The 14051-nt window shown below is 37.2% G+C and overlaps 2 protein-coding genes and 1 gene segment (V, D, J or C); 2 read left to right on the top strand and 1 right to left on the bottom strand.

The window, feature by feature from the left end:
* The window catches only part of LOC121523649, an 820099-nt gene that overhangs the window by 786962 nt on the left and 19086 nt on the right, over positions 1-14051 (bottom strand).
* Positions 1-14051, top strand: part of LOC121523651 (immunoglobulin kappa light chain-like) — an 813481-nt gene that overhangs the window by 782100 nt on the left and 17330 nt on the right. The gene's annotated exons all lie outside the window — the stretch shown is intronic.
* LOC121523545 (gastrula zinc finger protein XlCGF57.1-like) lies at positions 5248-13091 on the top strand. 2 transcript variants are annotated; one of them, XR_005993054.1, is made up of 3 exons: positions 5248-5509; positions 10359-12167; positions 12438-13091. XR_005993054.1 is itself a non-coding variant. In XM_041808468.1 (2 exons), exons 1-2 carry the CDS (start codon positions 5362-5364, stop codon positions 12095-12097), a joined length of 1887 nt encoding a protein of 628 aa, XP_041664402.1. In that variant the 5' UTR covers positions 5248-5361; the 3' UTR covers positions 12098-13091. The 2 variants fall into 2 exon arrangements, 1 of the variants encoding a protein (XP_041664402.1); XM_041808468.1 differs by having other exon boundaries at positions 10359-13091.

Raw genomic sequence — 14051 nt, 5'->3', positions numbered from 1 at the left:
GAGCTGATAGAGAGGACCGTGGAGGGTCAGAACCAGCCAGGAACTCAGATACAGAGAGACATGAGATTGAGGTCACAATTGAAGACTTTTCTGAGTCTGATATCAGCAACAGTGATGATGGTTTGATGGAAGCAAGAGAAAATTAGTCAGGTTTAAGCTAAAGAATTCTGCATTTCCAGTACATGTTATAGGACTTCTTTACTTGACTCAGCTTACTTTTTACCTTTTTACCATTCATACATAAATCATGTAGCCTAAAGTGCCTTGAAAAGAACAGAAATAAAAAGAAATGCAGAAGAGGAATTAAAGCATTGTATGTGATTAAATTAATTTGATGAATCAAAACTTTTAAACCCAAGAAATAAATAGGTCTGTGAAAGGTGAATAAAACAGCATTAAAAAACTTTATAACATCATGCAAGACAATAAAATGAATGTTTTAAGAGGCTGGACTGAATAGTTGTCTGTTTTTAGCATCTAAAAACATCCAGAGAGCCTACAATTTAAAGGATTGATAGCAATGTGAAGAAATTTATAAGCACATTATTGAGGCTCTTAAGGATCAGGCAGGTATGTAAAATGAAACAAAGGCCTATAGTGTATGTGAGGCAAGGGCTGTAAAACTTTAAAACCAACCAACAGAACTTTAAAATTCTTAAAGCAACAGAGAGCTGATGCAGAGATTTTGAAAGCAGATTTGATCGATCTCCCATTTTCTAATTAACACTCTTCCGCCAACTTTCTGAATAGTTGTGGTTTGAAGTTGAATTTTTTACTGGCTAGAGAACACTCAGCTACTCTGAGCATGGTAATAAATATTACAAGCAGCATAATTAAAAACTATCTTCAAGTGCACTGCACTCTTAAACAAGCAGTGACAAAAGTAAATTACTTTGTCTTAAAGACTTGTTACATTTGATTACCCCTCATAAAAAATACCCTGTGGATCAAACCCCAAGGAGAAAAATTGATTATTTCCATTTATGTTTTGGATTATATGGATATGTCATGGTTGTGGTTCTCCCAGTTTTATATGGATTTTCTAGCCTGAAAAGTTTACCCATGAAATTTGAATTGTCTCTGAAAGTGTCTCCCAATCATCCTCTATATAATGACCTTTCCAGTGAGATTTAAGACTGCCCAAGCCTGTAAAGATTGTCATTCCTTTTCACCTGTGTTCTCCTCAAGTAGTTTATGTTTTAGGAGTGACCTGCAGAAGATCACTGAGGCAGAGATTCAGTGTTAGGTCTCTCTTTAAATGCAATGATTACAGAGGAATTTCACATGTAAAGCTTCTGATGTTATTATACTTGCATTGAGTCACTGGTTACTTCCAGTGTTGTTCTTCATTCTCCTAGTTTTGCTGTAACTGACACACCCTTCTTACATGACCCTCACCTGCAGCTTTAACAGAATTGGATAATCCTGATGTATTCTGATCTCTTCTAACTTTTCTGCTGTTTATCCTATCTCCATTACATCCTTGATCGATTCTGTGTATGTTTGTAAGTAAATCTGAAGTTATTTCTTTGTTCTGGTCCATTCATTGACACAGAAGATACAAATAATCAAAGTGGCCACTTTGGCAAGTGGAAAATGGCTCTTATGAAGTATTAAAAATAACAATGTCCAAAAAAAGGTCTCTTTTGGGTTTTTTAAACAAGAATTTCTTACAAAAATTTAATGGTCTTGTGGTCTGCTCCTGGCTTAGACCTTCTTGGTTAAGAAAAAAAAAAAGAAAAACACCTTTCCACCGGCCTGTCAATCTTTTGGTGACTTGGTGCTAAAACTGAAAACAAAAACATTTGTAAATACCCAAATACTCTAAACTATAACTTTAGTGAATGAAATGAAATTATGCTATTTGATATTTAAAGATGACCTATTTGTTTGAAGCCAAGTAGACTTATTTGAAAGATCTTGATTTTTGACTCTAATCAGATTTGCTTTATTGCAATTTGTGACTAAAAGGTTAGTATTATCTACAAAAAAGCAATGAAAATGTGGAATTTGATGCTGAAATGATATTGCCAGTATATATTAGGAAAAATAAAGGTCCTTATGGGTCCTTGAGGAACACCATATTGGATGTTTCATTCAGATTCATGACCATTAAAAATGCTTTTTGTTCTATTATGAACATAGTTCTGAGCCATTCTTAAACATTTCTGCGAAATCTACAACCCCATGATTCATGATTCTGTATTGAAAGTATTTATCCATTTTCTACACCGCTTATCCTGTTCAGGGTCACGGGGGCTGGAGCTTATCCCAGCAGCCATTGGGCAAGTGGTGGGGTACACCCTGGGCTGGTTGACAGTAAGTTGCAGGACTGGCATACAGAGACAAACAACTAGACATGCTCACATTCACACCTACAGCCAATTTAGATTAAGAATGGGACACTATTTTTAAAGTAGAACTAAATGAAGTGATGATGTATGGTATGTGTCTTTGTGTTTTATGTTTTGCGAAAGTTTTCTCTCCTCTCTCCCCGTTCATCTTATCCTAAATGTGCTCTCCTTTCTGTAGCTGATTATTGAGATCACCTGTGCCAACTTCTTCAGTATAGAAAGCTGCAGTCTGTCTGTCTGTATTTGCCTTCTTCAGTGAGTGGCCCAGTTGAGCTTGTCCTCATTAAGAGAATCTAATAACTTATAAATGGCTGGTGTCGGTCCAAAACCTCCCCACTCTATGTGACTGATAATTTAGTACCAGTCCAAACAGCAGGTACTTTCTGAACCACTCAAGCTCTGCACCAGTCAGATCATTAGCTTAAAACTAAGTAAATAAAATTTTTTGATGTACAGTATCAAAAGGTTAACATTTAATCAAAAATTTCATTTAATAAATAAAAAAATTGCAGATAGTTAACATTTCAGAGTCGAAGATAACAGAGGCATTTACGCATTTGATTCAGACATTTAAATGAATCAAATTAAGTAAATATAAAGAGCTGTAATAAAATTTTATATACTCCAAGCCTCTTTAAGTGACTAGTGTAAACAATTTAGAACATTTTCTGATCATTTTTTTTTTCTGATTGAATGAGCTGGAAGAAAATTGCTGCTGTTCAGCCGAAACCTTGTATCTCCATTTTGCATGATTTTGACTTTTTTTTTTTTTTTTTTCAGAAATCAGTGCTGTTGGTCACCTTTACATATGTCAGTGAGTTATACAAATTTTAAACCAATAAAAAGTGTAAAAATAAATAAATAAAAATACACTGATTATGACCATTCAGTATTAAATTATTTTTAAAATACAGCTTCTTATTTCTTCCCTGGAAAGTAGTGATTTTGGAGTGACAGGATAGAAATATTTGATTGTGTTTAGTAGATTTTCTTCTTCGCATTAGTTTGTTTTTCAAAAAGGTTGCCAAGACAAAAATAAGTCCATTATACAAAGAACATTACATAAAAACAGAAGAGAAGAAATCTTTCTCCTTCATGCACAAAGACTATTTTCTGTAAGTTTGGTATTTTTCTGCAGAAATAACCTGAAACAGCAAATAACTTTTGTTTTCAGTCCTAACATGTTGATTTCTGAGGTTCAGTGCTTTAAATATCACATAGCCCTTCAAACACAAACATTTCTTTGTAAAATACTCTCAGTACATTTAACATCCTAGCTGTTAAAATCTAAATAATTTTACAGGTCTCTGATGTATTATAGCTTAAATTTGCTCTGATGCTGTGCTTCTTGAGCAGTATTGAGGGGGAATAACATGGATCAGATCAACACAAAACCAGTCTGTATTTGAACTACAGCCTGGTGGTGAAATGCCTCTGTGTGGTATGAAAACAGACAGTGAGGGCACAGTGAAAGGTTTTACAGAAATCTTATGAGCAAAAGATGACCATGAGGTCTAATGATCTTAACCCAGGACATCCAGAAAATGTGTTGCAACTTTCTTTGCTCATTTTGACAGGGTATCTTTGTATTTCTAAGACTTTGTTCCAGTGCAGTTTGATATCTTTCGGGTCATAATGAGGTTTCTCTCTGTGCTGATGTGCATGAGAGGCTTCTTAAAGGGAAGTGAAACAATGTGTCAATGAGTGACTGGTGGAGCAGAAAAAACATCTGACAGAAAGTCCTAAAAAAGGAAAATCAACTGTCAGACATTCAAGGTGTCCAAGTGTTTGATTGGCTGCTGTGTGCTCCCTGTCCTCTAAGCTGATTGGTGTCTCTTAAGTGGTGTGCATCCCACCCTGAAAATGCTACCCCCCTCCTGTGAGGAGCTGCAGCAGGGTACCACGGCCACGCTCATGTGCCTGGCCAACAAGGGCTTCCCCTCAGGCTGGAGTCTGGCCTGGAAGGTGGACGGCAGCAGCAGCATCAGGGAGGAGGAGAGCAAGAGCCCTGCAAGAGCCCTGGAGACGGACGCTCTCTACAGCTGGAGCAGCACCCTGAGGATCACTGCAGACCAGCGGAGGAAGGTGGGCTCTGTGACCTGTGAGGCTACCCAGAACTCCCAGACTCCAGTCAGAGACCCTGAGGAGAGACCAGTGTTTCCAGTACTGACTCACTGGGGCTCTGCTGCTGATTTTACTGTCAAAGTGAATTTCTTTTCAGTCTGTGAACAAAAACCTTGTTCTTTTTCTTTGTTTCAACAATTGAAAGCAAGCTTTTTCTTCCCTGATGTATTTTTGATGTTTAAATGGCATAATGATAATAATAATAATAATAATAATAATAATAATAATAATAACTGAGCATTGTATATTGTCGTTTTTTGAGGTAATATGTTTGATTTTATGGGCACAAGTTAGAATGAGTGCCATTTTGAACTTTTTTCATTAAACATTTGAAAACTCAGTGTTTTTGATAATGATCTTGTATCAAACATGTTATTTTCTCATTTATTTCACACAATTTTGTGTCAGTTTCCAAATGCTTTTGCTAGGCTAACACATACATTTGTACAACTATAAATTTGTTTGTGTCAAAGTCAGAGAGTCCTGTCTTATATTGATTCTGAACAGAAATCTGCTCATATGCAAAGCCATTGCAATCAGAATGAATAAAAGAGTTATTTGTGCTTTGCTGACCATTAACCAACTCTCTGACTCTGTGTCTCCATCCAGTATCATAAAAGAAAAAAAGGGCTGCTGTTATTTGCCAATTCATTAGCTTCTGATGTCGTGGTTTCATAGCAGGACAGTTTAAGTTCTTCTTTTATTCTGAAGGTTAGACGAGTACAGGAAGTAGATTGTTTGTTTCCGGGTCTTGGAGGCCCTTCTCCACTAAGCACAGTTAGCATGTTTGGATGATCTAGCGTCCTTTAGGAGCAGTTTGATGCTCTAAAAGTGATCAGATTTGACTTTTCTCCTCCTTCTTTGACTCTTAGATGTTGTTAACATGTCCGGGTTTGTTAAAGAGTTACTCCGCCGGAGGCTGATGGAGCTGTCAGGACAAACAACAACATGTGGATCAGAAAAGGAGCTCCACCGACAAAGAAATGAGCAGGGTGTGAATTTAACACCTGAACGAAAACTTCAGAGATCAGGTTTGTTTTATTCCTTCTTCTATAACTTTGTTTACTGTCGATAATTCAGAGAAATTAACCTGTAGATTACGTTCACATACACACAGCAAGTGTTAGCCACAGCTAGCTCCTGATAACAACATAACTTTGTTTTCTGGACTTAAAAACTCCATTCTGCCTGTTTTTTAAGGATAAATATGTCGGGTTGACCTTCTTACAGTGAGTGAACATCAGCAGGGAATACACGCTTTTTAAAATTATGATTTATGGCAGTTTTTAGTTTTAGCACTCTTAGGTTTCTTCCGCTACATCTCAGAGGTAAATATGAAACTAACCTCCCCTACTGGAATGATCTATAGACTAAATGTACTCAAGTTAAAGTAAATAAACATATAACAAAATTAAGGAACTTTGTGTTTGGTATATTATTTATTTGTTGCACCACATCTTACACGTTGGAAGGCCTGTTTATTTCCCTTTTAAATTGTGCCAGATTTGTAAGGAGCATGTGTTTGTGGGATGAGCAGCAGAGCTGAGTATGTGGGTAGCACCCATGAAAAATGTGTCAGATCTTCTTTGCCAATACTGAACAGCTTATTCTTCTATGGATTCTTGTTTCGTGTTGTTTGGTGGATTAGATAATTGAAGTCTGAAGAAACAAGACGTACTGGCGTATTGTTCATTTAACAAACAGGGGCCTTAGAAGCTTGTGGAGGAACCATACACAGCCACAACAGCCTGACACCTCCTCCTCATGCTGCTCACCAGCCTGGTCAAACACTGCTGTGGGATGGCATCATCCCATCCTTCAACCAGTGATTGTCGCAAGTCAGCCAACGTGGTTGTGCTGGTCACTCTGGCCAAGTGTTCAATGGGGTTGAGGTCAGGACTGCTGGCAGGGCATTCCTTTTCACTCCCAAATTCTGGAGGTAGTTTCTGATAAACCTCCGCTCTGTGGTGGCGAGTGTTGTCATCTTGGAGGATAGAGTTCGGTTCCAGACTGTGGAGCTATGGGATAGCCACTGATTGTAGAATCTCATCTTGATATCTCTTTGCATTGAGATTGCCTCCAATGATGACAGGTCTCGTTTTTCCAGTGAGTGAGATGCCGCCCCACACTATCACACTGCCTCCACCAAAATATGTTACTTCATCAGTGTAGCAACCAGCATAGTGTTGTGTCTTCTCCATACTTTGACCCTATGATCCTACTGCCATAGGCACAATCTAACAGGTGTCAGTCATAACAGTCACAAACCATACACCTGATTGTCAGCACCTGGGACCAGAAGCTCAAAACAAGAGGCAATAGCAACAGCAGAATATTGCAGTTTGGCATTGTCAGAGACGATATGGCGTTTTTTATGGGCACAACCCACATACTCAGCACTGTTGCTAATCTCACAAATAAATAATGCCTCCAAATATGGCACAGAAGCATTGTTACAACAAGGAAATAATCTACCAAACACAAATTTCCTTAATTTTTGTGTCATTTTTAGTATCTAATTTAAAGTTTACCTCAAAAACTGTGTAGCTATTGAGGAGTTGTAGAGTAAAATATGAACTGGCAAAAGTTTAGGTTGTTTAAACTGGAGATTTCAAAAGGATTGAGGTTGGCAGACATTTTTTTCTATCTCACATTGCTGAAAAATTGCCTGGAAAAAAAGACATTATTACAGCAAATTCAGTGGACTATTGAGAACAACACCTGCAAACTTGAAATGATAAAAACAGTCAGTGGACCTTTACAGATGTAATTATATTTCTTTTCCTAAACATTTGACTGAATTTTAATTGTGGGGACTTTATCTGGTGCAGCAGGACTATTTTGGATGATTATTTTGACCAGGAGAGTACAAGAGAGCTTCCAATGGGGAGCTGTGCCACTTGTATCATTGTTTGGTTGTCAGACATTTTTAATAGAAGTGAAAAAAAAAATCTAAAGCTATGTTTTCACTGTGTTATTATGAGGTACTGAGTGTTGTTGATGAGAATACAAATGAATTCACATGATTATAGCATCAGTCTGCAACAAAACAAAATTGAAAAAAGTGAAAGAAGTCTAAAGACTTTATGAATGCTCTGTATATTGCAGCCCACAGGTGAATATGGCCCAATCTCATTTTTCTATGGCCAACATGAAGCTGTCTAAATGTCAGCCTAGTATGTTTTTAATACGACGATATGATGAAAATGAATATTGTCATGAATGTGACAAAGATCTAGGGGGTGTGTGAGGCTTTGTCTGCTCTGAGGCTGTCAAAAATAGATTTGCAAATATCAATTAATACGATGATGAAGTTATTAAGTAGTTTATACAAAGATATTTTGACAAGAAAAGCATGCATAGGCATTTTTGGGGGGGTTTATTAGTGGAACAATTAAAATCTATGTTGATTTTTGATGGTAATGTGTCACTTTTTCTTCTCTCTTTGGGTTCTGGGGAAGGCTTCACTTTTGTTAGGTACCTTTAGGCGGGGTTCCAAGGAAAAATGGTTGGGAAACACTCACTTACAGCATCTTCACTAAGGATACACGGATGCATTGTTTAATTAGCTGTAGCAGCAAATACTGGCCCTTTTGACAAACATTGGCCCTTTTGACAAACCATATGGGCATGAACAGATGTCAGTTGCAGATGCTTCCCTGTTCTTTACTCACAATTAAATGCTGGTGTTTGTATATCCAACTGCATATTTAGAGAAGATTTTTATTATATGGCTGCAGATGTGGCCTGTTAGACAAACTGATGTTTTTGTCATGGTCAAACACGAGAGAAAATATTTGCATCATCTGAAGGTTTCACCAAAAGAGGCAACAGAAACCTGTTGTTTAGGCCGTCAGCTAAATTGTTATTTTAAACATCAGTATGGGTTCTGATTCAGGGCAGTATCCTTTTTCTGCAGCAGCACACAGGCAGGGATGCAGTGGTTCTGCTCTTGTAAAGAGACACACACATTTAAGGCATTTATGTTCCAATGTAGAAAATTCTCTGTTTTTTTTAAACATTAAGGAGAGGCAACGATTCAAAGGAAGTTGGGACATTGTTCAAAATGTGAATATAAAACCACCAAAAAGGTCTGCAGATTCCTTTCAACCTATATTTGAATACAGCTAAAGACAATATGTTTAGTGTTCAAACTCATGAACTTTATTTGTGTTGGAAATATGAAAACATTCTGAATTTGATGCCTGCAATGTATTGTTTGAAATACTTCAACTTGTCTTCTGACTTCTGAATACTAGGGCTGGGTATTGTTAAGAACCTCACGATTCAATTTGATTTCGATTCCTTAGGTTGCGATTCGATTCGATATTGATTTAAATGCTTCGATGTCAATTCAGTAAGAAGTAGAAATACACAAATAACCTGTTGACAGTTTTTTAAATAACTGTTATCATGCCAATGTGAACATATGTGGTAAGTCACCTCACATTTCTGAGCGATAAAACATCTGAAAATAAAAAAATTGCACAATAATAACCTATTTGTGCATATAAAGTACAAAAGTAAAAAACATGACAGTTCTGTGTAAACACTGAAAAAGTAAAGTGCATGTGAACTTAATATTTCTTTCCTCTTGGAAATTGTAATAAACCTCACATAACATGGTTATAGTTGGTTGTTTGGTTGAGTGCGGCCTCCATCCATACAATGCGAATCACACGCACAGTGACCCCCGCTGGCCAGGAGGTGAATCGATTCAGAGGATTTGCTGAATCAATATTGAATTGGGGGTGGAAATATTGCAATGCATCGATTAATTGATATTTTTACCCACCCCTACTGAATACACTAATTGTTTAAGTATTAAAGTGGAAAACTTCTCATCCTTGATTGATGTACATCTTGAGCTGCTCAACAGAGCAATTTTCCATGACTGTATTGTGTGCTTTAAAATGCTCCAAATAGTTTAAATGAGAGATGGGTTTAAACTACTGCAGACCAGTCTAAGCCAGTGCAGAAAAAACACTGCAGTTGCGCTAATGTGCAATTATTTTAAAGTTCCTAATCTATTTTTTTCTCAACAAACAGGCACCAAGTCATTCTGTATTATGGCAGATGTAATATTAGGTAGTTTAAACAAAGGCTGAACAGTTTTTTAAAACTGCCATTATTTTGACTCATTGTAAATTCAAAATGAATTGTTGTATTAAAGAGAAAGATGTTTTATGTCTTTCTCATTTTTAATAAGACAAAAAAATCTAAAATGAGGAAAGTAGGATTTTTTGCAAATTATTCTTGAAAAAAATGGCACTTTGATATTTGTATGATGTGCAGAGCATAACATCTCCGCCTTAAAAAAGCATTAAACTGGTATTTTGTCAAATATTTCAGGTTAAAGAAATATTGCACCTTACGCGATTTGAAAATTGCACTAGGACATATTGCAATTTTATCTAAATTTAAATTAATTGCCCAGCCCTACTTCCTACTGTCCTTAAGAATTATTACTATGCATCAAAATGAAACAGGCCACAAGCCCTGTGGTATGTCTTCAAGCAAAATGTGTGTACTATAGACTGAGATAAATATCTGCAGATGGTAACACAACTAGTCAAATCTTCCTGCTGGCAAATATTAGATGTGCATTACCTCATCCATGTCTCTCTCAGTGGTGGAATGTGAAACATTCCCATCCTCTACCTCAGCTGATTCGACAGCTGTACATTCCATGCCTGATGTGTCTTCTCTTTTTTTTTTTTTGAAAAGATTAAAGTATCATCAACTGCTGCTCAGTTTTTATCAGATCCAAGTACTATATAATTCTCTTGCTTTAGTCACTATCTTTTCCTGTACACAAAGAAGCTGCAAATGTGGCAATGGGGCTGTGAACTGACATTAATTTGTACTTCTTTATTTCAGGATTTCCTGTGGAGATACAACAGCCTTTGGTGAGTAAAGAAGATATTCTCCCTGAGCAGAAGAAGAGGAGCTCTTGTCTAAACCAGGAGATTACCAAGTCTACCCGCATTAAAGAGGAACCAGAGGAACTGTGGAGCAGTCAGGAGGGAGAGCAGCTTCAAGAGCCAGAGGATGATGATATAATCAAGTTCACTTATTTTCCTGTCCCTGTGAAGAGTGAGGATGATGGCGAGAGGCCTCAGTCCTCACAGCCTCATCAGAAACAAGCTGAAAAGATGGAAAAAGGAGCCTATGGAGAGGACTGTGTAGAAGCTGTAGCAGTCAGAGACTTTGACCCTGAGGATGATTTACACCCAGGGACTGAAGTCAAGCCTGAAGACTTCTCTGACCCAGAGACTGATGACAGTGCTGACTGGAGGAAGACAACAGAGCAGCAGCCAGTTGAAAAACCAGTGGACAAAGTCAAAAAGAAGAGAAGAAAGAGAAAGAAATCACATTACTGCTCTCAGTGTGGTAAAGGGTTTATCCAAAGAGGACATCTAGTAGCTCATATAAGAGTTCACACTGGAGAAAAACCATACAGCTGCTCTGACTGCGGTAAAAGGTTCAAGCAACAAGGCCATCTGACTGAACACATGAAAACTCATGAAGGAGAGAAACCCTTCAGCTGTTCAGAGTGTGGTAAAATGTTTAAGCAAAGTGTTCAGCTAACAGATCACATGAGAATTCACACAGGAGAGAAACCGTTTGGTTGCGCCGAGTGTGGTAAACGGTTTAATTACAAAAGGAGTATGGCGAGACACATGGCAGAGCACACCAGAGGAGATGTATTCACCTGCTCTGAATGTTGTAAAGAATTTAGCCATAAATATTATCTGACACAACACATGAAGATTCACTCAGGAGAGACACCCTGCATCTGCCCTCTATGTGGTAAAGGATTTAAACTTGAAGGAAATCTGGCGCAACATTTGAGAAGACACTCAGGAGAGAAACCCTTCAGCTGCTCTGAGTGTGGAAAAAGATACAACCTTAATGGCAATCTTAAAAAGCATATGAGAATTCACACAGGAGAGAAAATATACAGCTGCTCAGAGTGTGGCAAAAAATTTGGTAAACTTAGTGGTATGACCAGGCATATGGTAGTTCATACCAGAGAGAAACCATTCACCTGCTCTGAGTGTGGTAAAAGCTTTAGCCTTAAAGATAATATGAAGAAACATATGAGAATTCACACAGGAGAGAAACCCTACAGCTGCTCTGAGTGTGGTAAAAGATTTAACAAACAGGGTAATCTCATCCAACATATGTATGTCCACACTAAAGCGAACCCATATGGCTGTGCTGAGTGTGGGAAAAAATTTAACAGAAAGTCCTATCTGGCACTTCACATGGCAAATCACCGAGGAGAGAAACTCTTCAGCTGCAAAGTTTGTCATCAAAGGTTTTCTTGGCGTTTTCAGTTACGAATTCACAAGTGTGTTGGTGGTCAGGCTTCAGAACCTCTTCAAGACCAGACTGAGGAGAAAAGAGAGGCTGAAATAGGAGCTGGTGGAGAGGACTGCAGAGAATCAGAGGAGGCCTGGAGCTTAGATACAGAGAGACATTTACAACATGAGATTGAGGTCAAGATTGATGACTTTTCTGAACCTGACATGAGCCACAGTGGTGATGATGATCAGGAGACGGAGGAGTATACCATGACGCAAGCTCAAGATACCCACAATGTCTTTGAGTGATTAGGATAAACAAAGCATAAAGCTCCAGCTGGAGTTCCACAAAAGATGACTTTTACTGGTTTATGATGAGGTGAGACTGAAATAATAAGAGGAAATGATGAATACTCTAAGCTATTATGGTGAAGAATGGCACTGTTGCTAAAATTTAAAGCAGTCGAATCAGATTAAAAGCCTGATGAGAACAACTATGCATCATGTGAACACATCAGATAGAAGATTCTGATCCAAAACAACCCATACGGAACAGAGATTTTATTTGGACAGAGTGGACTGTTTATGTTGGTTGTTGTATCAATCTGTGTCTATGTGCGCACCTCTTTGAACATGTCTTCCTGTCTAGGGTTAAACTGCTTTCACTGCTCATGTCTGATGGACCCCCTGCTGATGTTGCTGTTCTATCACCTGCAGAAAAAAAAGCTTTATCACTGATCAGTGGTAAAACCCTGGTAAACATATTGCTTGAAACAATGAAGTTGAATCATTTTGAAATACAGTAATAGAAAAACAAGAGTGACTGAAAGTAAAAATGGAGTAGTAAATGCACAGAGGGGCATCAGTTCTGTTTAAACTAGATACTGATCCAAAGAAAAATGTTTGAGACATTAAAACACACAGCTGACTTGTCGTGCTTTACACAACCAACTCCAAAAAAGTTGAGACACCATTTAAATTGTGACTAAAACAGAATACAGTGATTTGAAAACCTTTCTAACGTATATTCAGTATTCAGCACAAAGTTGAGCAAGATAGTGTTTAAGCTGATAAACTTTACTGTTTTTGGAAATATATAGTCTGCATTTGATGCCTGTAACCCATCCCAAAAAAAGCTGGGACAAGCACATGTTTACAACTGTGTTACATCTTTTCTTCTAACAACACTAAGCACTTGAGGACTGAAAACACTAATTGTGCTCAGTTTACATCTTGAGTTACTAAACAGTATAAGGTTTTCTTTGTTGTAGTTTGAGCTTCATAATACACTATATATTGTCAATAGTAGACAGGTCAGCCAATGTAGTACCTGTACTTTTTTACTGTGAAGCCATGTTGTTGTAAGTCATGCAGAATTCAGCAGAATATTCTGCTGATTGACAGGTTTTAATCAAATCCATTATTCTCTCTCTCCAGTATTTTGAACGTGTTCGCTTTAGATTTCTACGTAGAGACTCTTTCCACTCCCCTGCTGCTGTGTTAATCTCTATTTCTTATGTCCATTTTCTTATAATTTATTTTCTATTAAAAAAACATGCATTTGCATTATCTAATTAATCTTTGAAAATGTCCTTTGGCCTTATTTCTAATTTGAATCAAGTGCTATAATAAATCTAATGTCTCCTAATCATGTTTATAGGTAGCCTCTCACCTGTAAATACTTAAGTGTTTTTGGTCTAACTCATATTTTAAAGCTATTATGTTAAATTAGTGTATTGTATTGTTTGTAAATAACTGTGAGTATGTTTTTAATCCTTTGCCAGCCCAACATTCTGGTTTATTGTCAGTGTGTTTTGGAATGCAGTCAGGAACGTGAACCCTGATGTACACATTATTTATTTTAGTTTTATTCTATTATCCATTTTATTTTTACAAACATGTCTTCAGTTATGTACCCTGGTAAAGTGTTCTGCTCTCTGGATGAGAGAGCCCCTTTTAATATTTATGTTAATGTCCTAGTAGATATTTTTGCCATTTCTTTCATTTAACTTTTATGTCAGTCTTTATCCATGCCATTATTGTGAGGATTTGTGTAGTGTAAAATTCTGCAAATTAGGAAGACTCAGTCACCTTTCTTTTTTATTCTTCCTGTGTTTTATTATTATATTTAAAGTTTGACAGAATTTTCTTCCAATTATCATATTTTTTCTAGGTATTAGTGTAGGTAATGCTTGGAATAAAACAGAAGTTTTTGAAGTACCGCCATTTTTGTAGCATCTTCTCTGCTTTACTCCGTGTGGCT

This window comes from Cheilinus undulatus, linkage group 16 (assembly GCF_018320785.1).
Source record: "Cheilinus undulatus linkage group 16, ASM1832078v1, whole genome shotgun sequence".
Taxonomy (NCBI): Eukaryota; Metazoa; Chordata; class Actinopteri; order Labriformes; family Labridae; genus Cheilinus; species Cheilinus undulatus.
This window is presented reverse-complemented; position numbering and strand designations above follow the sequence as displayed.

Bases quoted from the DNA above. Each gene is read 5' to 3' on its own strand.
- LOC121523545 (XM_041808468.1), top strand. From the start codon at position 5,362: ATGTCCGGGTTTGTTAAAGAGTTACTCCGCCGGAGGCTGATGGAGCTG. The intron at 5,510-10,358 runs GTTTGTTTTATT...TCTTTATTTCAG, and splicing joins ACGAAAACTTCAGAGATCAG to GATTTCCTGTGGAGATACAA.